This window comes from Myotis myotis, unplaced genomic scaffold (assembly GCF_014108235.1).
Source record: "Myotis myotis isolate mMyoMyo1 unplaced genomic scaffold, mMyoMyo1.p scaffold_m19_p_12, whole genome shotgun sequence".
Classification (NCBI taxonomy): domain Eukaryota; kingdom Metazoa; phylum Chordata; class Mammalia; order Chiroptera; family Vespertilionidae; genus Myotis; species Myotis myotis.
The window spans coordinates 40,121,042-40,145,526 of record NW_023416316.1 but is presented as its reverse complement, the minus strand read 5'-3'; the positions used below and the strand labels follow the sequence as shown (position 1 = coordinate 40,145,526).

The 24,485-nt window shown below is 39.7% G+C and overlaps 1 protein-coding gene across 1 annotated transcript in view; it reads left to right on the top strand.

Annotated features, from left to right (window-relative positions):
* Positions 1–24,485, top strand: part of GDA (guanine deaminase) — a 71,466-nt gene that overhangs the window by 29,404 nt on the left and 17,577 nt on the right. The window contains exons 2-9 of the mRNA XM_036330838.1: positions 5,305–5,393; positions 8,557–8,728; positions 14,440–14,527; positions 16,407–16,512; positions 18,138–18,165; positions 19,315–19,422; positions 22,004–22,111; positions 23,845–23,942. Of these exons, the coding sequence (XP_036186731.1) occupies positions 5,305–5,393; positions 8,557–8,728; positions 14,440–14,527; positions 16,407–16,512; positions 18,138–18,165; positions 19,315–19,422; positions 22,004–22,111; positions 23,845–23,942 (797 nt within the window). The remainder of the gene's footprint in view (positions 1–5,304; positions 5,394–8,556; positions 8,729–14,439; positions 14,528–16,406; positions 16,513–18,137; positions 18,166–19,314; positions 19,423–22,003; positions 22,112–23,844; positions 23,943–24,485) is intronic.

Here is a 24,485-nt window from a genome sequence, read left to right as displayed (position 1 = left end):
GGTGTGGAGTGGAGAGAAAGGGTGTGAGGCAGGCATCAACAGATTTGAACAATGAGAGAAAGGCTGGTAAAGGAGAACAACAAAAAGAGGGGTAGATGTTCTTGAAAGCTGAAAGGGGCAGGTCTTAGAGGAGCCTTCTTTGTTTACAAGAAGCTGAAGGAAAAATGTTTGGAAATGGCTGTGGTGGGTACCAAAGGCATCACACTCATTGCCTGCACCTGATGTCTGAACACCTGCCATTTGAGAAGCACAGGGGCAGCCATGTCCTTGGGGTAGAGCCCCAGCTACTAGGAGGGAGAAACCCAGAGCACATCTGAATGGACAGAGGAATTTGGTGCTTATGGAGGGGCAGTAACAAGAGGTCGCAGTGAAGGGTTTTGGTAAGTGGAGAGGGGTGGGACGGAGCTCAGTCAGGGACAAGGAATACAGAGCTTTAATGAAAATAATGATACAGATCAAGATCCCTGGTGTATATGTGAGGAGCAGGTGAATTCCAGCTTGAGTGTCAACTGAAGAGAATAGTAAAGAGGGTGGGTGGGTTTATACCCGCAGTTTTTTTTTTTTTTATAATATATTTTATTGATTTTTTACAGAGAGGAAGGGAGAGGGATAGAGAGTTAGAAACATTGATGAGAGAGAAACATCGATCAGCTGCCTCCTGCATACCCCCTACTGGGAATGTGCCCGCAACCATGTTACATGCCCTTGACTGGAATCGAACCTGGGACCCCTCAGTCCACAGGCCGAAGCTCTATCCACTGAGCCAAACCAGTCAGGGCTTTTTTTTTTTTTTTTTTTTTTTTTTTTTTTTCAGAGAGAGAGAGAGGAAGGGAGAGGGAGAGAGAGAAACATCAACGATGAGAGAGAATCATTGATTGGCTGCCTCCTGCATGCCCCCTACTAGGGATCAAGCCCATAATCCAGGCATGTGCCCTTGACTGGAATCAAACCTGGGACCATTCAGTCCGCAGGCCAACGCTCTATCTGCCGAGCCAAACCAGCTAGGGCTATTCTAGCAGTCTTTAAGGAGTTGGGTTCTTGCCTAACTACTAAAAATCTGTTATACCTTGATAGAAGATGTATCTTGCTTGGTCAGAATAATTGAGGCTTACGTGTCGCAGACATGCTGAATTATTATTTTAATATACTTTTGCTTTTTATTGCCAGCATATCATTGAGATTATTTTTGCATCCATATTATTAAATAACAAATGGCATTGGCTTGTAATTTTCACTCTCTGTCTGTATGTATGTGTTTATGTATGTGTGGCATGTGCTTTGTCAGGTTTTGTTATGAGGATTGTGCTAGCTTTGTAAACATAGAGGTCCATTCTTTTCCACGCTCTGGGCTCTTTACCGAGCACAGACATCATCTGTTCTTTGTTAGCCGGAAAGAACTTGGCTAAGAAATTCTCTGAATGAGTGCTGTCCAATGCAGTATATTAAGCACTTGAAATGTGGCTAGTAAGACCAATGAACTAACTTTTTTATTTCTTATTTTAATTTAATTTTCCATTTAAAAATTGATACTCATCTCAGTTTTGGAAAACTTTTAAGTGTTTTTGGAACAACCTGGATATGTGAGTCTACTTTTTGTAAATTACATAAAATCTAAATATATAAAATATTTCTCATGAAAATGTAGCAACTCAGTTGAAATATACTTTAAATGCAAAATACACCTGGGAATTCAAAGCCTGGAATACCCCCAAATACAATGTATAACTTTTATATTGATTTCAATTTGACAAGATAATCTTTTATCATGGCCATCTATGTTGTTTAATAAAACATTATTAAAATTAATTTTACCTGTTCTGTCTCACATGTTCAGTGTGGCTGCTAGAAAATTTAAGGTTATATCTGCATTTGTGATGGAAATTATATTTCTATTAGACAGCATGGTTCTGAACCATATGGTTTCCTGAATTAGTAAAATTTTCTCAGATTTTTCTAAAGCTATTGGTACATTCAGTTTTCCTATCTCTCCAGACTAAATTTTGATAATTTATATTTTTCTCAAAAACATCTATCTCAAATATATTTTTAAATGTGGGAATATCGTGTTTTACAAATATTTTATTATTGATTGATTGCTTTAATGTTAAATCGGTTCTGAGACATATTAACAAATTCTGTTTTTATGGTCCATTCTTTTGCATACTCTGGGGCTCTTTACCTGGCACAGATGTTATCTGTTCTTTGTTAGCTGTTTTTTGTTTTTGTTTTTGTTTTTTTTTTTGTTTTTGTTTTTTTTTAATTAAATCTTTATTGTTCAGATTATTACATTTGTTCCTCTTTTTCCCCCCCATAACTCCCCTCCTCCCAGTTCCCGCCCCACCCTCCGCCCTCACTCCCCACCCATTGTCCTCATCCATAGGTGCACGATTTTTGTCCAGTCTCTTCCCGCATCTCGTACACCCCTTTCCCCCCCAAGAATAGCCAGTCCATTCCCTTTCTATGTCCCTGATTCTATTATAGTCACCAGTTCATTCTGTTCATCAGATTATTTATTCACTTGATTCTTAGATTCACTTGTTGATAGATGCATGTTTGTTGTTCATAATTTGTATCTTTACCTTTTTCTTCCTCTTCCTCTTCTTAAAGGATACCTTTCAGCATTTCATATAATCCTGGTTTGGTGGTGATGAACTCCTTTAGCTTTTCCTTATCTGTGAAGCTCTTTATCTGACCTTCAATTCTGAATGATAGCTTTGCTGGATAAAGTAATCTTGGTTGTAGGTTCTTGGTATTCATCACTTTGAATATTTCTTGCCACTCCCTTCTGGCCTGCAAAGTTTCTGTTGAGAAATCAGCTGACAGTCATATGGGTATTCCCTGGTAGGTAACTGAGTTTCTTTCTCTTGCTGTTTTTAAGATTCTCTCTTTATCTTTTGCTCTTGGCATTTTAATTATGATGTGTCTTGGTGTGGTCCTCTTTGGATTCCTTTTGTTTGGGGTTCTCCGCGCTTCTTGGACCTGTAAGTCCATTTCTTTCACCAGGTGGGGGAAGTTTTCTGTCATTATTTCTTCAAATAGGTTTTCAATATCTTGCTGTCTCTCATCTTCTGGCACCCCTATAATTCTGATGTTGGTACGCTTGAAGCTGTCCCAGAGGCTCCTTACACTATCCTCGCATTTTTGGATTCTTTTTTCATTTTGCTTTTCCGGTTGGGTGTTTTTTGCTTCCTCGCATTTCAAATCATTGACTTGATTCTTGCGCTCCTCTGGTCTGCTGTCGGGAGTCTGTATAATATTCGTTATTTCAGTCCGTGTATGCTTAATTTCTAGTTGGTTCCCCAATATAAGATCGAGGGTCTCATTAGTTTTCTTGTAGATCTCATTAAGTTTATCGGCGGCTTCTAAACAGTTCTTGAGAGACCTTAAAAGTGTGGTTCTGAACTCTATATCTTCCATTGACAATTTTGTCCTGTTTCTTTGTCTCCGCATTTTGTTATGCTTCCTTGGTGCACCCCCTAGTGGTCTTTGTTCGCAGTCCTATAAACCTTGATTGTTGTAGCTAATACCAGGGAGGGTTTGACCTCCAGGCCAGGTGGCTATTGTTAGCTGTTTTGATTAATTATCTATCTTCTTTAATATTTATTTATTCTAGTGTATTTTTTGAATCATCAAATTACTTTTTCTTATTTGTAGGAATTAAATCTTCATTTCTCTTCTAAAAATAGTTGAATTTTTTAAAAAAGGATATCTTCAATGAACAAGGAAGTTTATTTTCAGTTCTATAAACAAATTTTTTTTGCAGTATATTGCCTTGCTTCTAATTAACTAGATTTATTTTATCTATAGGTGTGTTTTTTTAGTATTTCATGTTATGAAGTGTTTTTTTCTCACAATATTACATTTAAAAATGAAACAGTATTACATTTAAAAATTCCCTGCGTATATGTTTCATTGACCCTTGTCCTTTCTTGCTTTGCAAACCATTTTTATAGAGAAAGCAATCACACTTTACTTTAAAAATGATCAACAATAGGTATAATGTTTCTAAAATTTAACATGTTCCAAGGATGTGCTAACTTGTTTGCTCAAATGTTCATATTTAGGCCTCACAATAGCCTTGTGAAGTATGTGCTGGTGTTACCCCCTGTTTGCAGATGGGGAAACCAGACCAGAAAAAACTAGGAGACCCATTGAGGTTTCCCAGCTGTGGCCCATGGGCTTCAGACCTCATAAGTCTAACACGAGAGATCACTCTGTTTGTGTCTCCTACACAGTACTAGAAGAACATAGCAGACATCTAGTATCAAAACAACATCGTTCATGCTGACTCAATTGTCAGGCAATTATGAGCAGTTATATTCAGTGTTAATAAATTGCCCAATGATACACTACTAGGGCTAGACTTTAGTCTCCCATAGTAGCCTCACAAAAATCTTTCAGTCATCTGTAATTGAGGTATACCTTCTATAAACAATTGTTTTCTGTCATCATTTTCAGGGCTGGGAAAGAAAAAAAATATCAATTAGCTACTTTTAAAATTTTTTTATGGATTTTAGAGAGAGAGGAAGGGAGAGAGAGAGAGAGAGAGAGAGAGAGAGAGAGAGAGAGAGAGAGAGATCAATGTGAGGGGGAGACATCGATCTGTTGCCTACAACTGGGATCAAACTCACAGCCTGACTGTGTGTACTGACCAGCCTTTGGTGCATTGGGGGACACTCAACCAAGTGAACCACACCGGCCAGGGCCCAGTTAGCCATTTTTCGTACCCTGTATCTCCAAATTAGAATTTTGAAGCCATACTTATATCTATAGAATGGTAGAAAAGAAGAAATATCATGCAATTTACTTCTTTGGGCAAGCAAAGGCAAACACCTGCCTTTTTGCCTCTAAACTCAAGCCCGTTTGGTATCAACTACCTTTTAAAATGAACTTGGCTATAGTATAGTCTCTTGTAAAAAGATTTAGATCGGTGGCTCTCAACCTTCCTAATGCCGCGGCCCTTTAATACAGTTCCTCATGTTGTGGTGACCCCCAACCATAAAATTATTTTCATTGCTACTTCATAACTGTAATGTTGCTACTGTTATGAATCGTAATGTAAATATCTGATATGCAGCATGTATTTTCATTGTTACAAATTGGACATAATTAAAGCATAGTGATTAATCACAAAAACAGTATGTAATTATATATGTGTTTTCCGATGGTCTTAGGCGACCCCTGTGAAAGGGTCGTTCGACCCCCAAAGGGGTCGCAACCCACAGGTTGAGAACCGCTGATTTAGATATTTAGTAGTGACAAATGACGTGTCATTAATTTGTAATTCTTTTCTTTCTTTTAAAGATAGTGTTTTTAGAAGAAGCATCTCAACAAGAAAAGCTGGCCAAAGAATGGGGTTTCAAGCCATGTGAGATAAGAGAACTGAGCCAACAGTAAGTCTTAGCCAACTTCTTCCCTTTTGTGGATGCCATTAACTCATCTCAAATGATAAGAAAACTGCCTTGAGAGGCAAAGAGGCTTTTTTATTTCCTTAAGGTTGAGGTGGGAAGGGGAGGTAAATAGAGGACAGGGACAGGAGCTTTGAGTACTAGAGGCCACCATCATTCATTTACTTCTTTGGCACATGTTTGTTGAGCTTAGTATGTGCAAGAACTGGGTTTCGAAGGTGAAAATGGTCTATAAAGCCTTTGTCCCCACAGTGTTTACAGCCCTTTACAGCCCCTGGGGAACACAGAACCCAAACAAGTGCACAGATAGGGAAGCATGACAGTGCTGGCTTGTGAACCTTCTGTAAAGGAAACAAAGAAAGAGCATGACAGAGATCATTGTTGGGAGGATCGGAGGGAGATTTGGGGAGCAATAGCTGACAGCATGGTGAGGTAAGGCCTAGCTCTAAAAATGTATTTGAGCTGCAATTTCATATTCCAACTATTTTTAGTAGTTTTAAATAATTTGCTCAAAACGCGTTTCTTGTGATTGCCCACATTCATCGTAGTCTGCTTGATTTGTTTCATGGAAATGGAGATACTTTTTCTTTTTTAACTCAACGATTTAATCTTGTTTCAGGCCACATATATTTCCAAAGTCAGTGAAAGTTCCCAAGTCAATCACAATCATTTTCATTCTAAAAACATTTAACTTGGAAAGTGACTTTAGTGTAATGAGAAGAACACTGAAGTCGGAATTAGAACACGTGGAGTGAATCCTCATGCTACAGTTTGTGGCTGTTAACTGTAATGCAAGCCACTGCCTTTCTCCGAACTTGATTCCTGGGCTGTTAGCAAAAGGATTGTCCTAGGTCACAGTGTCCCCTGCAGCAGATCTGTGAACTGTGTTACCCCGAAGGCTTTAAGGCAGAGGGGCTGACCACAGCCCAGAGAGACGGAGGTAACGGGCCATAAAATTTTGTTGCATTTATATTCACATCTCCTACCTCCTTCCCTCCCTCTGCTGCCTCTCTGTTGGCCTGCATGCTTGCAGGCAATGGGCATAGAGATGAATCCAGTGAGCATGGAGAGAATTCCAGTGACTTCTACTGTTACCGTCTGCTTCCTGTTGCTAGATTTTCATGAGAATGTATGTTGAGGAACAAGGCTTGCGTGCCTTGGGAATCAGAGATTAGAAGAAGGCTTGGGAGTGGATGAGGTGGAGGCTGGGAGGGAGGGAGAGGATGGTGAAGTGGTTGGAGGATGGGGAGGGGGCGTCACATTTGTGGGTCATTTTTTTGTACCTCCTTATGAGGCTGCTTTTGGAATTAAATTCATCAAAGAAATGAAGATGCAAAGGCACCGCTAAGCACAAAACACCAATAAGAGGTAAGGTAAGAAAAAAAAGTTAAACTTTGGTGGAAGACTGAAGTCTTTGAAGAAAAATCATATATAAAATGCAAAGTAATTTACATATTAAACACGTAAGATATATGCTTTTGAATTTATTTAAGTCAGTATTAAAATACCACAGAAGATGCTGTCTCTGGTCTTCTGTTTCATAGATTCTGTGTATCTACCAGTATAGGTCTCTCTCAGCACAAGGTGTATTTTTAAAAAAACATGAAAATTGCAACTCTGCGCAGTCCCTTGGTAGGAGTGGTTCAGATTGTGGCCACGGACCATAGAGGGGTTGGCAGGGCCAAGATTAGGGTGAGACGAGTGAGGCATTTACCTGGGGCACAGAATTTATGGGGGGTGGGGTGAGCAAAAACTCAGTAATCAACATAAATATCAGTTTAATGCAATATTTAAAAAAATCAAAATTAATGCCAAAAAAAAATCTGTGATGAACAAAATACCAAAAGTTTAAATAAAGATAGGATGTTGGTTTCATATCCTTGTATTTTGTGTGTGCAAGAAAAGAGTGGTTTTCAAACAGTCCTGTGCTCCCAGAGCAGGTTAACAATGTTGCTCAAAGAGATTGAGTCACTCGGGCCTTTATAGACAGTCATATGTTTTAATTCTAAAGCTTTTATTAAGGTTTTCCACTTGGTTAGAAGACAGGTGGATGTTTCAATAAGCATATGTAGGGCACACTTTGTTCTTTTTCCTTCGGTTCTAAGGCAGCCTGGCCTGCACTACAGGTTTGAAATATGAAATTGATGTTCTTTTCTGGTGGAAGACGAGATTTGCTAAGGGAATTATGATAGTGATTAAGTCAGGTGAAAAGAGGAAAGAAGAAAGGAGAGCTTTTCACCTTGTCTGCTTCCTTCAAAGCCCCATCTCTGCTTTGCCTGCAGCTTGACTTTTTTTTTTATTGTCTCAAGTTTTACATATGTCTTCTTTTTGCAGCTTGACTTTTGATGGCTATGATTTAGCTGTAAGTAAGGGCTGGGGTGAGGAACAGAGTTCTAATCCTGGCTGGACCACTAACGAACTGCACGTCTGAAAATGACCTTGGCATCTCTGAGCTTCCTTTGGGGCTCTGTGACCTCTAATCTCACATAACACACACACTCTAGCATGTGCTACTATCAGTAATATAAGTCCTTGACTAGACCTTGATTATGTGAATGTTTCTATTACTAAGCCTTCCACAATGCTTCCTGTGTCCTAAAAAGGATTGTTAGCTTTTCTGGATGAAAATCACATTTCTGATGTAATAATTCGCTGGTGTCCCGTTGCCTCAGAAGACTTTGCACCCTGAATTATCTCCTTTACTTCTTTTATCTCTGCTGCCTTCAGAGCATGCTTGGGCTTCTCCTAATGGAAAAAACGGTAGCTTTCTCCCTCCTCCCCTACATTACCATTCCAACATTCATTACCAAATATTTCCAGAGCAAGCTCTCCATCTGTCCAGCAGTTTCTCTGACACCTGTCCTTTGTGTTCATGGCCCTCTCCTCAGCTTCTTCCTCCCTTCATCATCTGTGATTAACCTCACACCAGTCATTCCAACTTGGGAGCTCTCTCTCTCCTAGCAGAGCTTCATTTTTCTATCTTGATCTCTATATACTAGTACTAGATGAATTAAGTCGTCTGTTTGCATCAGCTCTAACTGGATGTGGGATGAACAGTTCAATCATGGCCAAGAGAAAACAAGATGTAAACATATGGAAAACGACGACAGATGCTATTAAATTCTTTTTTTCTCATCTTAATTTCCAGTGAGTTCTTCATGCCTGGGCTGGTTGATACACACATCCATGCTGCTCAGTATTCCTTTGTTGGGAGTAACGTAGACCTGCCGCTTCTGCAGTGGCTGACCAAGTACACGTTTCCTACAGAACTCAAGTTCCAGAACTTGGACTTTGCTGAAGAAGTATATACTAGAGTTGTTGTAAGTATCCTGCTTGTGAGTGCTGGCGTATGATGTTTGGTCACCTGTAGAAACATCCATTACTTGGAGCATGTTTTAAGTATAGAACACAGGCAGGTTAAGGCTAGAATGGGCTATAGAGGTTTATTTTAGTTCTTTCATGGCCCACTGAGTTTGTGACCACCTCATCTACACAGCTAGTCACCAGCAAAGAGTGAACTTGAGTTCAGATTCCCTGATTCCCCAATTAGATGGGCTCTCATCACTCTCCATCTTTTACTTTTTGTGTGTTACTTCACTAAATTGGGGTTTAATGCATATGCGTGTTCCCTTACTCCTCCTGCTAATTCACAATACTGTTCTGGGGACCATATAGAATACCTGAGTAACCTTTGGAAAGTTCTGTGGCTCATCTTGCCCATCTGTAAGAGATATGGGAGAGAGAGAGAGAGAGAGAGAGAGAGAGAGAGAGAGAGAGAGAGAGAGAGAGAGAGAGAGAATGAGAATGATAGCACCTATTTCACCAGATTGTTATGATAATTAAGCCAGTTAATTTGTAAGGTTCTTAGAATAGTACCTGACAGATGGAAGGTGTTCTATTTGCTTTAAAAAATACCCAAGGCAATTAAAAATTAAAAATTTAAACTACAGTTAGAAGGGCGTCATGCTATTTTGGTAGCTTTGCAAGAAGGGAAAATAGGATGGTCCCTTTACTGGGCATATGGGATTGTGACGAGCGTTAACACCACTAGAGGGAACTATGGGGCTAGTTCAGTCATTGAACAGTGGCCGTAGTGTGTGCCAAGTGTATGTTGAAGACTCCAAAAATATCCTTCCTTTCACTCTCTCAAGAAAATCGTTTCCCATCTTTCCACCCTAACCCTATGCCCAATCCACTTAGCAGCCAGAAACAGCTTCTGCAGTTGGGAATTAAAGCAGCTAATACCTCATTATCTGACCACTGCCTCTTATCATTCAGTACACATAGTCTGAATAATACTGCATTTTCTCCTAAAGTTATGGCTATGTGATGATGGCAATATTGTAAGCCTTATAGACTAACCAGTTATCCTGCCAGTTTCCTGGTTTTGTGTCACCCAGACTTTGAAGAATAAAGCAAGTGCTATCGTTTATACACCTGCCTCACTTAATTATAAATTCAGTGTAATTGTGGGTTTTCATACTTAGCATGCATCTGCATGACACCAGAAAAACTGAGGACTAAAGCTGTGTGTGGAGCTGCATTGTGTTAATGAATTGTGCTAACCACACCAAAGCTTTTTATTTTCAAAATTTATTTATACCTTGCATTGTTCTAAAAACGGTTTGAGATGTCTTAAAATTGCATAGTATCCAACAGAAGAAAATGAGTCACAAAGACATGGCAAAGGAAAAAAGGGGAGAGGAAAAATAAAATAAAACCAAGAGGCAAATATATGCCATGGGGATCCATGCATTTGTTAGAGTTTGTCACACATTTGGCTTTAAATGTCTAGGTAACCCAGAGAGAAAAATCAATTTTGAATTTTACACTGTCTGTATGATTTAAAAAAAACAAACAGTTGTTAAGGTAAAGCATATCTATTTATCATACTGAAATTTAAGAGAATTATGCCCAATATTCCAATATAGTTACATGCTCTGATGTCAAAATATATACTGTCAAGGTACTATAGTATCAAAAAAAATCCAGATATGTACATCTTTTATGTTTGGAGTTCTAGATACTCTCTCCAGGCCATACTCCATAAATTTTATTTCTTAAATCAGACGAGATTGGGCACGTTCAGGGTGGTATGGCCATAGACTTATTTCCTATATCAGCGATTTGAGTAAGAATTTGATGCCAGTGAGTACAAGATAGTTGTTATTCTCAACAGGTATTTGCAGTTCACACGTCCAATATTTCTGATTATGAGCAGGCCCGCACACTTTGAGAATTGCATGAGCCAAGGTTATGGCTAAGAAAGTTCAGATTTGTTAACTAGAGCCTGTCCTTAGGCTGAAGACTGCCCAGGGCAATGGATAGGGGTGCTAGGGCTGCACTCATGAATAGAATCGAGACATTTTGGGTTTTATTTTCTCCTTCAAAAAACAGCTCTAGATCTATACTTCAACAAATTGGCAATCAAGACCACAGAGTTTTGCACCATAGAGTTGTTGTTTTCTTTTACTTTTTCTTTTTACATCTATAGGTAATATTTCCATTGTCCTCATTGCTAAATAGCTTAAATTTTCCATTTTGATTCCATCTTCAAGCCCAGGTTTTATAAAAGTGATTAAAATTTTGAGAATTTAGAAAATGTTTGCTAATATTTCTGTTTTAATTTTGAGTTTCACTTTACTCTGGTTAGCAAATATAATTTGTATGATTATTTTTCTTGAGAAATGACTCATTGTTTTTTTATGACGCAACAAAAGGTTAATTTTTATAGTTATCTGCACATTTTTTTAAAGATTGTGTTTTCTCTGTTGACATGACATTTTTTACATCTCTATTAGACTAAGTTGTTAAGTGTTAACAAGTCTTCTAGCATTTTCCTCTATAGTAGGCAAGAATCTTACATCCCTTCCCTTCTTCACGTTATACCCTCCTGAGGTTTTTGTTCCAGTTTATTTTTTTACCATGCACACTTAATTTAAAATAAACTTTAACTTTTAAATTTACTATTTTAAATTTTATTTTAACTTAATTCCAGTTTATTATTTTTTAACATCAGCACTTAATTTAAAAATGAACTCTACTTTTGCTATTTGGATCCCCTGTCTTTCTTTTGCATTCTTTTTTTTATTTTCTTGGAATCCTTTTTAAATAAAGTGGGTGATAAACATTCCAAATCCTTGAATTACCAAAAATGGTTTTACTTTCTTATGACTCTCAAATGGTGATGCACTTTCACTGTAGAGAGAATTCTACTTGAAATGATTTTCCCATCAGCATCTAATACGCTGATGTCAATCTGATTCTCTTTCTATTCTGGCTAATTTGCTGGCTTCAGGATGTTCTGAAATTTCACTTATAGATTTTTTTTTCCAGTTTATTACCTTTCATATGTAGTTTATTCAATATGAGAACTACTGTCTTTCTTCTAATTTGGGAAATTTATTTCTCTCTCTTTCTCTCTGAGTATATTCTTCCCTGCAATCTACTCTTTGTTTTGGTAACTCCTATTAGAAAAATGTTAAAGCTTCTGTATATGCTTTTGTGTTACATTCTTAAAGAACACGTGGTCTAATTTTGCAAGTCATTCACTCACTCTACTGTTATTATAGCCCAGGGGTGGGCAAACTTTTTGACTCAAGGGCCACAATGGATTCTTAAACTGGACCAGAGGGCCGGAACAAAAGCATGGATGGAGTGTTTGTGTGAACTAATATAAATTCAAAGTAAACATCATTACATAAAAGGGTACGGTCTTTTTTTTTTTTTTAGTTTTATTCATTTCAAACGGGCAGGATCCGGCCCACGGGCTGTAGTTTGCCCACGGCTGTTATAGCCTGTCCTCTTTCAAGGACACCGTGTCCTATTCTATTTATCTAAGAACTAGAGGCTCGGTGCACGAATTCATGTATGGCCAGGGGGAGGGGACGTGGGAGGTTGGCCAGCCGACCACGCACCCTGGTCGAACTCCTGATCAAACTTCCAGTCGATGGGACAATTTGCATATTAGCCTTTTATTATATAGGATACTGATTTTATGTCTCTTGTTGCTTAGTAATTCAGCTTCCTCGGGTGTTCATTCAGTAAATATTTACTGAGTGCACTGAATCCAAACACTTTTGGAGTTGCTGGAAGTTGAATTCGATGTCTCTGTCTGGTACTAGCTCTTCCCCTGGACTTGTGATTCTGAGAGAGGGCTCATCCTCGTCTTTAGCTGATGGGCTCTAATCATCCTCTATTAGCAGCCAGATGTATTTTATTCATGTGCAAAGTGTCTTAAAATTTGAAAAGATTGACATAAAAAAATCCAGCTTTTCAAATTCTCTTTACTTTTCGGACTAACCGACAATGTCACTGGGCTCATTTGCTTTCTTCAACATTTGGCTGACGCAGAGTACAGACTGCTGAGATATAGGGTATGCTCTTCCTTATTATTTAAGTTCAAAGTATTTTTTTCCCTGAGGGGTTTGCTTTTAATTTACCCTACAACACTTCTATTGACTTCCAAATTTCACTTATAAAATGTTTACTTTTGGAGAGCTCTTGTTCTTTGATTTTCATAGCATTCTGTTCTTGTCTTGTAGATGCGATTATCTCCTTTAATTCTTTCAGAATGTAATCATAGTTTGTTTGTTTTTAATCAAGCTTCCTTCTGACTCTGTTTCCTCTATTATTTTTTCCAGACTTTCTCTCCCCCTTCTCCTTTTCATAGCAGCTCTCCTCCAGAGTCTGTTGAACTTTGAACATACCTTCATATTTATTTATTTATTTTTATATTTTTTAAATTGATTTCAGAGAGAAAGGGAGAGGGAGAGAGAGATAGAAACATCATGATGAGAGAGAATCATTATTGGCTGCCTCCTGCAAGCTCCTACTGGGGATCGAGCTCACAACCGGGGCATGTGCCCTGAATGGGAATTGAACTATGACCCCCCGGTTCATAAGCTGCTGCTCAACCACTGAGCCACGCCAGCTGAGCCATACATTCACATTTAAGTGTGATTCCCTGAGATGTCAATCGGAAAGTCTGGGTGGAGGTAGCTCTTATTGACTAGTGAACTTCAGCTTAAGATGAACAATGAAAGAAGTAAATAGCCTTTTCAATTGTGGGCCTCACATGTCATTGTGAGGACATCTTTCTTGTAGAGCCACTCATCTTCGCTAGGGAAGAGTCCTTCCGTCTTGCCAGGAGTAGTGGTGGTAATACGTGTGGCCTTCTAGCAAGCTGACCAAGGGCCCCTGGAGATCAGCCAGATTTTCTCTTCAACCTCTTCTTTTCAGACTATGCCTTGCCTTGTCCTTTGGGGCTTACATACTCCAAATACTACTCAGTTTCTACAAAGAGTAAATCTCTCCTGCAAGGAGCAGGTTAGGGGTGATTGGCTGATTTCAACAGGAAGAAGAGTCCTGCCAGGGCTTAGTCATCTGTAGACGGACTTGGAGCCAATTTCCTGTTAACAACAACATCTCTCTCTCTCTCTCTCTCTTTCTCGTTCTGTCTCTCTCTCTTCCTAAGTTGCTTTCAGGTTCTCTTCCATATTCTTTGTGTTCCAAGGAGATGTTGAAATGTTTTGTCTGTTCATGTCTCTTCTTATGTTCCTCTTGATGGTGAATAAATTTTGTACTCTTTTACTGTTATTTTAGTGGAAATTCGCTAAGGAAGAGAGAGAGATGCATGTGACCAATCTGCCATCTTGAACGAGAAGTCTGGATGAATTATTTTACCCTGTAATAGACAGAAAAATCTCCTTTATTCACTCCCAGATGCAATAAGGTTTGCATATACTCAGCCAAACCTTAAAAGATAAGGAATTAATTAGCATCCTATTTAATGAATTCTGCAACATAGAACTATATGAATCTAGGAAATCAAAAATATCAACTTCTCCTCCAGCTCACACTTTTGGAATATCAGTACTTTGCCATTTATCTGAACTGTATTTCATATTGAGGTGTCATATCTTTAAATAAAAACATTTTAAAACTTGGACCTAGAATTCTATTTTCATCTGTATATGCCATGTGACTTTCTTGGCACATGTGACTTATGGTTTTTGTGGTGTATTTTTAGAGGAGAACACTGAAGAATGGAACAACCACAGCTTGTTACTTTACAACAATTTACACTGACTCATCCCTGCTCCTTGCGGAAATTACAGGTGAGGAGATGAAGGCACACTTTATGGGCACAACCAGCAAAGCCAGCCAGACCATGTCTGGCAGGGAGTTAAACTTATGTGCAGTCTTGCCTTTTAATTACTAAAATTTGACATTGCATTCCTTACAAGTAATTAGGTGTTTTTGTATTACTGTGGCCCCTGGATGTTTTTTATTGTTTAGGTAATTTGATTATTCACTTATGGTTTTTGGTTCCAGAATCATGTGTATAGGTCTGAATTTTGTGTATTAACTTAGGGCATTTTGGAGCAGGTTTATTAATTCTAGTAATGGCAACAGTTTATTATAATCAACAGACATATATCTTGGCTGTTGGTTAGACTCAGGGCACTGTGCAAATTGCTGGGAACACAAGAGCCAGATAGGACTAATTGATTAATAACTACACACATTGATCAGTAACTTTAGGAACAGCTGTAGTGCACTTTTTAAAAAATATTTTTTTATTGATTTCAGAGAGGAAGGCAGAGGGAGAGAGAGATAGAAACATCAATGATGAGAGAGAATCATTGATTGGATGCCTCCTCCACACTCAAACTGGGGATCGAGCCTGAAACCCAGGCATGTTCCCTGACCATGAATTGAACCATGACCTCCTGGTTCATAGGTTGATGCTCAACTACTACTAGCCGGGCTGTAGTGCTCTTATTAAGATGCCTGGATTGTGCAAAGCACTCTACATGGATTATGTCAGCTCAGTTGCAAACAGCCTTCCAAGATAGTTATTGTGTCCCCATGTTACAGATGGATAAACTGATGCTCAGAGAGGCTATAAAACATGCTCACTCACATAGGTAGTAAGGAAGGAAACTTGATTTAGGTCAATGATTCTGAAACTTGTATCCAACACAGTGCCCAGCACTTAGCAGGTGCTAGTAAATGGTGTTGGCTGATATGCTGACGCTACTGCTTGCTGACATAGGTCATTGATGTCAAAGGCCTAGAAGATGATGCTGAAATTAACTATTGCCATTTTGGGAAGAGACAGAGAGAACCCAGAACTGGAACATCTAGGAAGACTTCATGGAAGGGAAGGGAGTCTTAAACTTGGCTTTAAAGGGAAGATAAAATGGGGAAAGAGAAAATGTCTTTCAGACAGGGGAAATAACATCAACAAAGGCATGGAGACAGGAATGTGTATAGTGACACTGGAAGCATGGAACAGAGTACCTGAACTGGAGGACAGGACTCATTACACGGGGGCTGGGAGATGCATGGGAGAGGGGGTTGGGTAAATGGGATGATTCGGACTGTGGAGAGATTTGAATATGCATCAAAAAATCAAAGAAGGTTTTGATGCCAGATGAGGTATGTGATCAAGGTGCTGTTTTAAGAAAGAGCAATCTAATGGCCAGTTATTAAAATGAATTACAGGGAAAGATAAAGGCAGAAAGATTTCTGTAAGATTCTTATGACAGGTGGAGACATTGTAAAAAAAGTTAACATTGCCCAATACAGAGTCAACTTCCTAGCTGGTGTTACACGAGGGTCTGAGGCTGCCCTCTCTTTTTCCAGGCAATAAAATGGGAACAAGCATAGTTATGACTTGAGTAAAAATATAGACAAACTGTGTAAGCAAAGAAAAAAACTGAGTAATAAGTAAAAACACCCAATTATTACCTGGCCAGCCTAGAAGTGGGAGTTGGGGAGGGGGTGGTTGAAGTGATGGGTGGAAGAATATTTGCTACTTATAGAACTTAGTGGGGTTTTGTTGTTGTTATTGTTCTTAATGAATAGTCTTTCATATTCTCACCTATGTTTTCATAATGATTTTAATTTAAACATGTTTTAAAAGGCTCAGAGAAGGTACTGTGTAGGAAAGACACATGACTTTAGGTCCTTTTTCTGTGTGCCTCACAGATAAATTTGGGCAGCGGGCATTTGTGGGCAAAGTCTGCATGGATATGAATGACACAGTTCCAGAATACAAGGAAACCACTGAGGAATCAATCAAGGAAACAGAGAGGTATGTTCATCTACATTTGTCTTGTGAGCGGTCCTTCTGCTGCACTGATGGAGTTGGAGATGAAGCGAGAAAACCTCTCTGAACCAGGTGGGATGTGCACATGTTACAGCGTGGGTTTGCCCAACTTTATGAAATTGATCTGGTCCTAAAAAAAATCGCATTCAATACTATTTTTGTATACCAAATTATATTTTAAAGCCTCTGGGAACTTGTGTGTGTTTTTTCAAATATATTTTTATTGATTTCAGAGAGGAAAGGAGAAATAGAAACAGCAGTGATGAGAGAGAATCATTGATTGGCTGCCTCCTGCAGAATCCGAGCCGGCAATCTGGGCATGTGCCCTGACTGGGAATTGAACTGTGACCTCCTGGTTCATAGGTCAATGCTCAACCACTGAGCCACGCCAGCTGGGCAGGAACTTGTTACAGGAGTCCTAGGATAAGCCCCTTTGTAAAATGAGGGGTTCTTTTTTTGAAGTAAATGATTTACCCCCTTCCTCCCCTTTATTATAGATCTGGTCTTCTCCTGTATGTTGGACTTGCTTTAAGTGTGTGTGTGGCCTGCTCCTTAAGTTACAGTTGACTCTTGAGCAACACTGGTTTGAACTCTTTATCTTACATTGGCATATTCTACTGATCCTATAAGTACTTTTTCTACTTTTCTCTAATGGCTTTTTCATGGTGCCTTGAGGATTTGACAAGGAATTGTGTTGTATGACACAAAACACCCAAGAGCTATACATAGAAGAAATTTCTTTAGATTTAAATCTTCCCCAGACCAAACATGTCCCCATGCACATTTTAGAAGTCCAACTTTTCTTGATTCCCCAGACCTCCTTCACCTACAGTGTGTCCTCTGAAAAGGGAGGCTCAGGAGCTGCTACCTGCCCCAGAGAAAAGGAAGCGTGCACCTTCGCCTTAGCATTGGCCATCAGCTCAACTTTTCTATGAATGTGTGTTTGTGGTCATAGTAAACCTTAATTCACATTTTATTCTGAAACAAAAGTAAAAAGGACTTCCAGAAGACAGGAAGCTTAGCTAATAAATATTCCCAGCCGGGGCAGAATTGATCATTTTATGGGTCATGCAAATACCACCATCCCTGCAGATACAATTGGTAAGATCGCCACCCCAGCACCACCCATTTCACAACCTTTGTCTTCTACCTTGCTCCAGAATCCCAGTGGAAATTAAGGGTGATTTAGTGGGAGCAAGAAGCTTCCACTTTAGGGAAATTAGGAGTAGAGAGCCCCATAGCTTCTAAATGTTTCCAGGTGCATAGCATTTAGGGACTCTAACATCCCTGTAGCATCACATTTTGCAATAGTCCCTCACCCCAAACTAAAGCTGGTAGAATGGCTTGAGTGTCATGGGAATACTCATGAACAACCCAGTTGACGTTAGATGATAAAATTGCATTTCTCTGTGACTTTGCACTCCATCTCTGCAAACGAGAAAGCAGAGTAATTACTACTTGTTCATCGTTAATTAGTGTGGTGAAACGTGTGCAGTGCTAGAGTGTTTGCATGGAAAATGGGACATGGAAATTTCGTGTTTACCTCTTTTTAAAAAAATTTTTTGAAAATGCCTAAATTTTTTAACTTCCCATTTGTTGCCTTATTTCAGGTTCGTGTCAGAAATGCTCCAAAGGAACGTAAGTAAACTTATTCTCAGCTTGTATTTTGATTGCCTTGGTCTTAGTCGTAGGCTTCGTTATGAAGTTGTTCGGCAGAGAAAGATCTGTGTGCGTTTGGCTTATCCCATGCATGCAGAGGTATTTTCCTAGAACCGCAAGTTGTTTTCACAGAGGACCTGTCAACTCAGCTCAGTGAGGTCAGGCATTTTTTGCTTTCTTGGTGGTTTTCTCTTCCTCCCCTTTGGGACCACCTCATTTCACTGGGCTGATCTGTGGGAAGGTGGAGTGGGCTGCATGGCTGTGGACAGATTGGTGGCAACTGGAAATTGAAGTGTGATGTTTGCTAGCTATGCTGATATTGGCTGTGGCCTGTTAGATCTGATCTGAAACATAGGTGGTGTCCAGCCCAGATGCCCCTGCCACAGGCTGCCTTGGCCCACATATGTATGTGTGGCTTGTCACGTGGCCTGCGGGCACTCAGTCAGGCACTCCCCTTTGCAGGCCCTGGGGTTGGTGAGCCTAGGGAGGCAGTGCTGTTTTCTGCCTCCATCCCCAGCAGGCTGGCTCATGGTTCCCTGGTGCCATCTCTTAAATTGCCAGACCCTTCCCTTCCCATCTTTTGAGGTCTGATTGGAAACCACAGTGAACCTTGGAATTTCTTTCCATCTAACCTTGGGAGACTTAGGTCGAGTCTTGTGGGTCCTTATTCTCTCCATCCCTCTATAAGTTCTTTCCTGCTCAGACCCTCACTTCGGGTGACATCAGAGCCAGTTCTACTATGGAACAGTTCTTGGGGATGCCATGGCCAGCACTGCCTCCCTGCTAGTCTCCCAGATCTCTCCTTTAAAAGTTCTCCTTGTGCCTCTCATTTCTCTTGATGAGGCCACCAGTGCAGCCTCGGCGGAGCCCTGCTGTGGATGTGGAGCAGGGGTGGCTATCATTTGGGACAAGCTCTTCTTCCATTGAACTGGGTGCTACAGAATATACTCTCCTTTGTCCTCAGCCATGAGCCATTTCCATGAAACCCAGCACTTCCACCCACTCCTAGAAAGGACTGTCCCCAAATATCAAGACATAAATTACCCAGATGTAAGATATGCATTCAGGGTATGCTACACATTCAGGGTATCAATATTTTCCTTATCCACTTGTTTTTACTATTTCCAGTATTCTAGAGTGAAGCCCATAGTGACACCACGCTTTGCCCTTTCCTGCTCTGAGACGATGCTGGCCGATCTTGGAAACATCGCGAAGACCCGTGATTTGCACATTCAGGTGGGTATTTTTCTCTTGCTTGTGCTTCTGCCAGACCTGCGAGGCTTCTCATTATCCTGCATTCTGGCAGTAATCTCTAATTCTACTGAGATCTAGAGGTGTAGCATTATGGAACAGGGAAGGTCCTTACAGACGTCACCCAAATCCAATTCTTTAACTTTTCAGCTAAAAAACCGGAAGTTCCTTTTCCTCTCAATCATCTCTGATCAGGCTTGCAGAGATGAGGCTATCACAAGTAATCCAGCAAGATCTAAGGCAGACTGGCTCCCTGTTGTCTGTAGGATACATCTAATGCATTTCTTTTTTGCTTCTTTTTCATTTGATGCTTTCTCAGCATTCGAGCCCTTCATTTTTGAAGGAGCCACCTATTATTTAAAAAGGAATAAGAGCCTCATTTCCACCTTACAAAATGCATTTAAAAGCCCCTTTGTTCCAAGTTTCTTAATTTAAAACCAGGAACAAAAAAAGTATATATTACTTTGTCATTAAGCAGGTGCAACTTAGGAATAAAACCCGTTTTAAAGCTTCCAGCTGGGTTAAAATTGGAAGTTGGGAACATCCAAGCTTCATTATATACTGCACTAAAATTTCCCCTGGTAAGAGTTGGCTATCTTATAACAAAGGGCAAGTCAGGGGAAAGGCAGCACATTGATTCTTTATCATTTGTAGGGTGGAGGGTGGTGGTTGTTTTTTTCGTGTGTGTTTTTTTAAAGATTTATCTTAATGGGTCTCATTCACCATTATCATCATTCCCCATTCTCTTTCTGTTTGTTTGTTTGTGTGTGTGTGGCGGGGGGAGGGGGGCTGAGGTGCAGCCTGGGATATTTGAATTTTTTATTTAATTCCACAGTTGTAAGGGAGGGAAATGTTTTTCCTCAACCTTCTTGGAGTTCCTGTTTGGGTTTGGAAACTAAATGCAAAGATAGATTAACAGGAGGAAAGCATGCAAATGTATTTAATGTACGTTTTACATGACACAGGACCCTTCATGGGAAATGAAAACCCAGAGAAATGATTAGACCTGAGTATTTTTGAACATTACAGGCTTGTTGAAGAATGCCCGGTTGTGGAGGAATAGGAGAGGTTCAGGGATATGACCTTAGGCAGCTTAGCAAGCCCTTCTTGTTCGGCTTCTTCTTGGCTCCCTTTGTCATTAGAGATAAAGGTGCTCTTTTCCCCCTGGGTGTAGGGCAGGCACCTCTCACATGTGGGTGTTATGACCTGTTTCGGGTAAGGAAGGGTGAGAGAAGCACCAGAATGACCTTCTTGCTTCTGCCCTTATCAAACCCCTTTACCTTAATGTGGCATTTTTCAATATGCCAAGATGCCATATTTTGTGGCAGTAGATACTGAACCCCATCAACACACAGCAAAAGCAGGTATATCCTTGTGTGGGGTGTATGTCTGTATGTAGGTGTATTTACTCAAATTTATCAAAATGACACAAATCATCCGGTTGTCCTTTCTTCTGGTGCCCATGCTTTTCTTCAGTGGTCTGGGCTTTCCTCAAAGCCAAGGATAGAGTTCATCCCATAGGTGGGAGACTGTTTTTTAGAATATTGCTGGTTTTTTCTTTGATTTATTTGGCTATGGAGAGAGGGAAATGGCACTGCTTTTCTTGGAAGTGGTAGCTTGCTCATGAGTTATTTCCCATAATATATACCCACCACCAGTTGGCCTGAAATGACTTCTGTGTTAGGCCAGGGGTGGGTGTGGTTCCACTTCAGTGTTTGTCTCTGAAACACTTCACCTGCTCTCCAGTTTTGTGGTGCCTGGAGAGAGGTTGGTGTGGGAGCCGGGACTCACTTGTTTTGCTTGCATGTGAGTCTTCACGGGCTCTTTCTATGTGACTGCAGGATTGTCTAGCCCAGTTGTTTTCAAATTGTTTTCTGCAGAAGAACTCATTCTGGAAGCCAAAAAAGGGGACAGAATGGAGACAGATTCCCAGAGTCCCAATCCTGCTTCATTCTGAGAGGCAACTTGTTTATGCCTTTTACATCCTGGATTCCTATGAATTTTTATCAGAATAACATGGCCAAAGCTAAAAGAAGTTGGAAAATTGCTTATCCAGCCAAACCCTTTTATTTGAGAGATGAGGGAATGGAGACCTAAATAAAAGAACTGACTCACCCTAAGACCCATGAGTAGGGTCTGAACTTGGCCTAAAATTCAGCTCTCTTTATTCAAATCCAGTTTTCTTATGAGTGAAAGATGCCGTCTGTCCTGTTGATGGTCTCTTTCTTAAAGGACAACAGCAGAAGAAATAGGTGGCCACAAAGAGCTAGGCTGTTAACTTTCTTTAAGGAACACTTTTTATTTTTGTTTGTTCTTACTCTAGTTTGGAATTTGAAAAGACCTTATTGAAACATTACATGGGTTAGAATATTACATGCTTGTGCAATTACATATTCATAGTTTCTTTGTCACGTGATTGCTTTAAATGAATGTACAGTCTTCAGTGTCTCTCTATGTGACCCCTCACATAGACAAGTAGAAACCACCCATACATTTTGGGGTAGGACGTATAATTTCTAGTGGCATTTTACCTTAAAAATTGAAAATATTATTTTTTTTCTTGTAGAGCCATATAAGTGAAAATCTTGATGAAGTTGAAGCTGTGAAACAGTTATTCCCCAGTTATAAAAACTATACAGATGTGTATGATAAAAACAATCTTCTAACAAATAAGGTAAATTGCATCTCATGACATAATCTGTATCAAAGAGGGCATATATATCTGAATTCTGAGATCTCAGTAGTGCTCTTGAGACTTCTATGACATGTGCATTTCCCAGACTAAAGCTTAGAGTGTGCATATGTGTGTGTGTGTACGTAATTAAAAATGGGCCTGAACTCTCATCCTGGTAAATAAGTCCAAAGGCTTCACTGAGGGTGGGAATGTCATTTAGTCCAAGGACATTTTGTCAGTGTTTATTAGAATGTAACTGTACATTTCTTTGAGTTAGAAGACCATATCTAAGGATCCATTCTGCAAGAAATATGATTAGGAATGTTAATCACATATGAAAATTAAAAAATGGTTCTCATGGGGGATTGTTTAAATGATAGAATTTACATAATTATAATTTTACCCAACGTTCACAAAGAATGAGGCATACAGGCTTACGAGATGGATGTCTGTGTGTATACATGTGGGTGCATGCTCACCTAGAAAAACTGCATGGGAGACACATATTGAATGTTAAAGGTTATTCTTCCTGAGGGAGAAACAGAAGGACTTTCTTTGTATTTTTAAACACCTTGAGGTTGCTTTTATGAGTGTGCATTGTTTTCATAATTAAACCATTTTAAGTTCATTAAAATTAATGTGAGTGAGCAGAGACCTCATTAGAACAAGACACCCCTTGGCCGTGGCCTTAGCTATGGCAGCAACTAAATTCTTAGGGACTTGGTGAAAGGAGATGTGGCTGTGACTAATTTGAAAGGCTAATATTCTGCATAAATCTTATACAAGCTGCACCTTAATCTTCATCCTCCATAACATATATTTCCATATGATTAATACATTAACCTTCAATTTGCATGTTTCTTTGCTTTGCACAGAGGTTATGAAAATTATATTTTAATAATAATTATGTGGCCACCGAACCATGCCTCCTAAAGAAGAAAGCTAATCAGATACAGGTTTTGTACTGAGAACAAAGGAATTTTGAAAGAGCAAAGCCTTATTCAGGAAAACCCACCAATATTACCAAGCCTGAAAATGAAGAGAAGTCTCTTATGTGTGCAGTGCCTGCTTTCTTGGATCAATTTTACCTTCTGAATTCATGCATATTAGATATTACATTTCTTAATTTTTAGGAAAATGTAAAAAAAAAATGAAATAACGAAAGTGTGTTCGGTTATGTGTCAAGTCCATTGTTCCTCTATCTAACTTGGGGCAGAATTAAAGAACAACTCCTTCCCAGATCACTCCCCCAGCTCCCATGTGCTGAGAAAGGAAAGCTCACTTCTAGAAAGCATTGATTAGAATAGGAACAAACACAGCCCCACCAGACACCCACTAGATTTAGAAAAGAAAGTAACTTGGTTATTTTCTAAAGTGGAGATGAAGGAATCACAATATCTTCAAACTGGATGGGTGTTCTATGCTGTAGATGACCTGGATCAACCCTCCTTATGTTATAGATTTAAAAAGAAAAGAAAAGAAAGAATATGATGATAAGATCTACACATGTACTGAAACTTTTGTAATCTATTGTCTTGACATGTACTGAGTGATTTTATACAGACAGGTAATCATAAATGTCCTTGTGAAGATGCTTACAGACATCTTCATGCACAGGCGAGCAGGTCCAGATGTCACAGCTTCTCTCTGTGCCTATACTGTCTTGTTGTGAGTGAGGACTAACTGAAGCATTTTTAAGTGGTAAACTCCACACAGGACACTCTTCTCTCCAGACAGTGATGGCACATGGCTGCTACCTTTCCGCAGAAGAACTGGATGTTTTCAGGGAGCGAGGAGCATCGATCGCACATTGTCCCAATTCTAACTTATCGTAAGTAGGCAATGATTGGTTGGTAAATTACGAACATTTGGGTTGCAAAACAGCAGCCTTTGTTTTCTGAGTCATCCCTTCAGTATCTCCCTTCTCTAGTTATGTTTGATTGGGGTGGGAGCTAGATAGACAGGCGCGTACCTTTGCGTCTGAAGAGAAAGAAAGCACTTAACAGGGCATTTCTTGCAGAGTATGTATTTGAAGAGCACCACATCTCTTAAAATTTCTGAGTTTGTGCAAAAGAGGAAAGTGGAAATGCAACAGAAAGAGTTCAGAACCAATAGCATTCAGAACTTCCAGCAGGGCCTGAAAGGGCACATACTCCAGCAGGTGTTCCAGGGAGAGGTGCTCACTTCCCATTGCTTTGTGTTGTGCAAACTGCTAGAAACACTCACACTAGTAGAAATGATGCAGTGCTACTGGAAATCTACACCCTTCATATGGTGTATGTCACCTGCTGGATCAGATAGGATGCCAGTTCATGTGAAAGCGACCTTGCCCTTTATAGTTCACCAGAATACAAAAGCTTTATTTATAACTGGT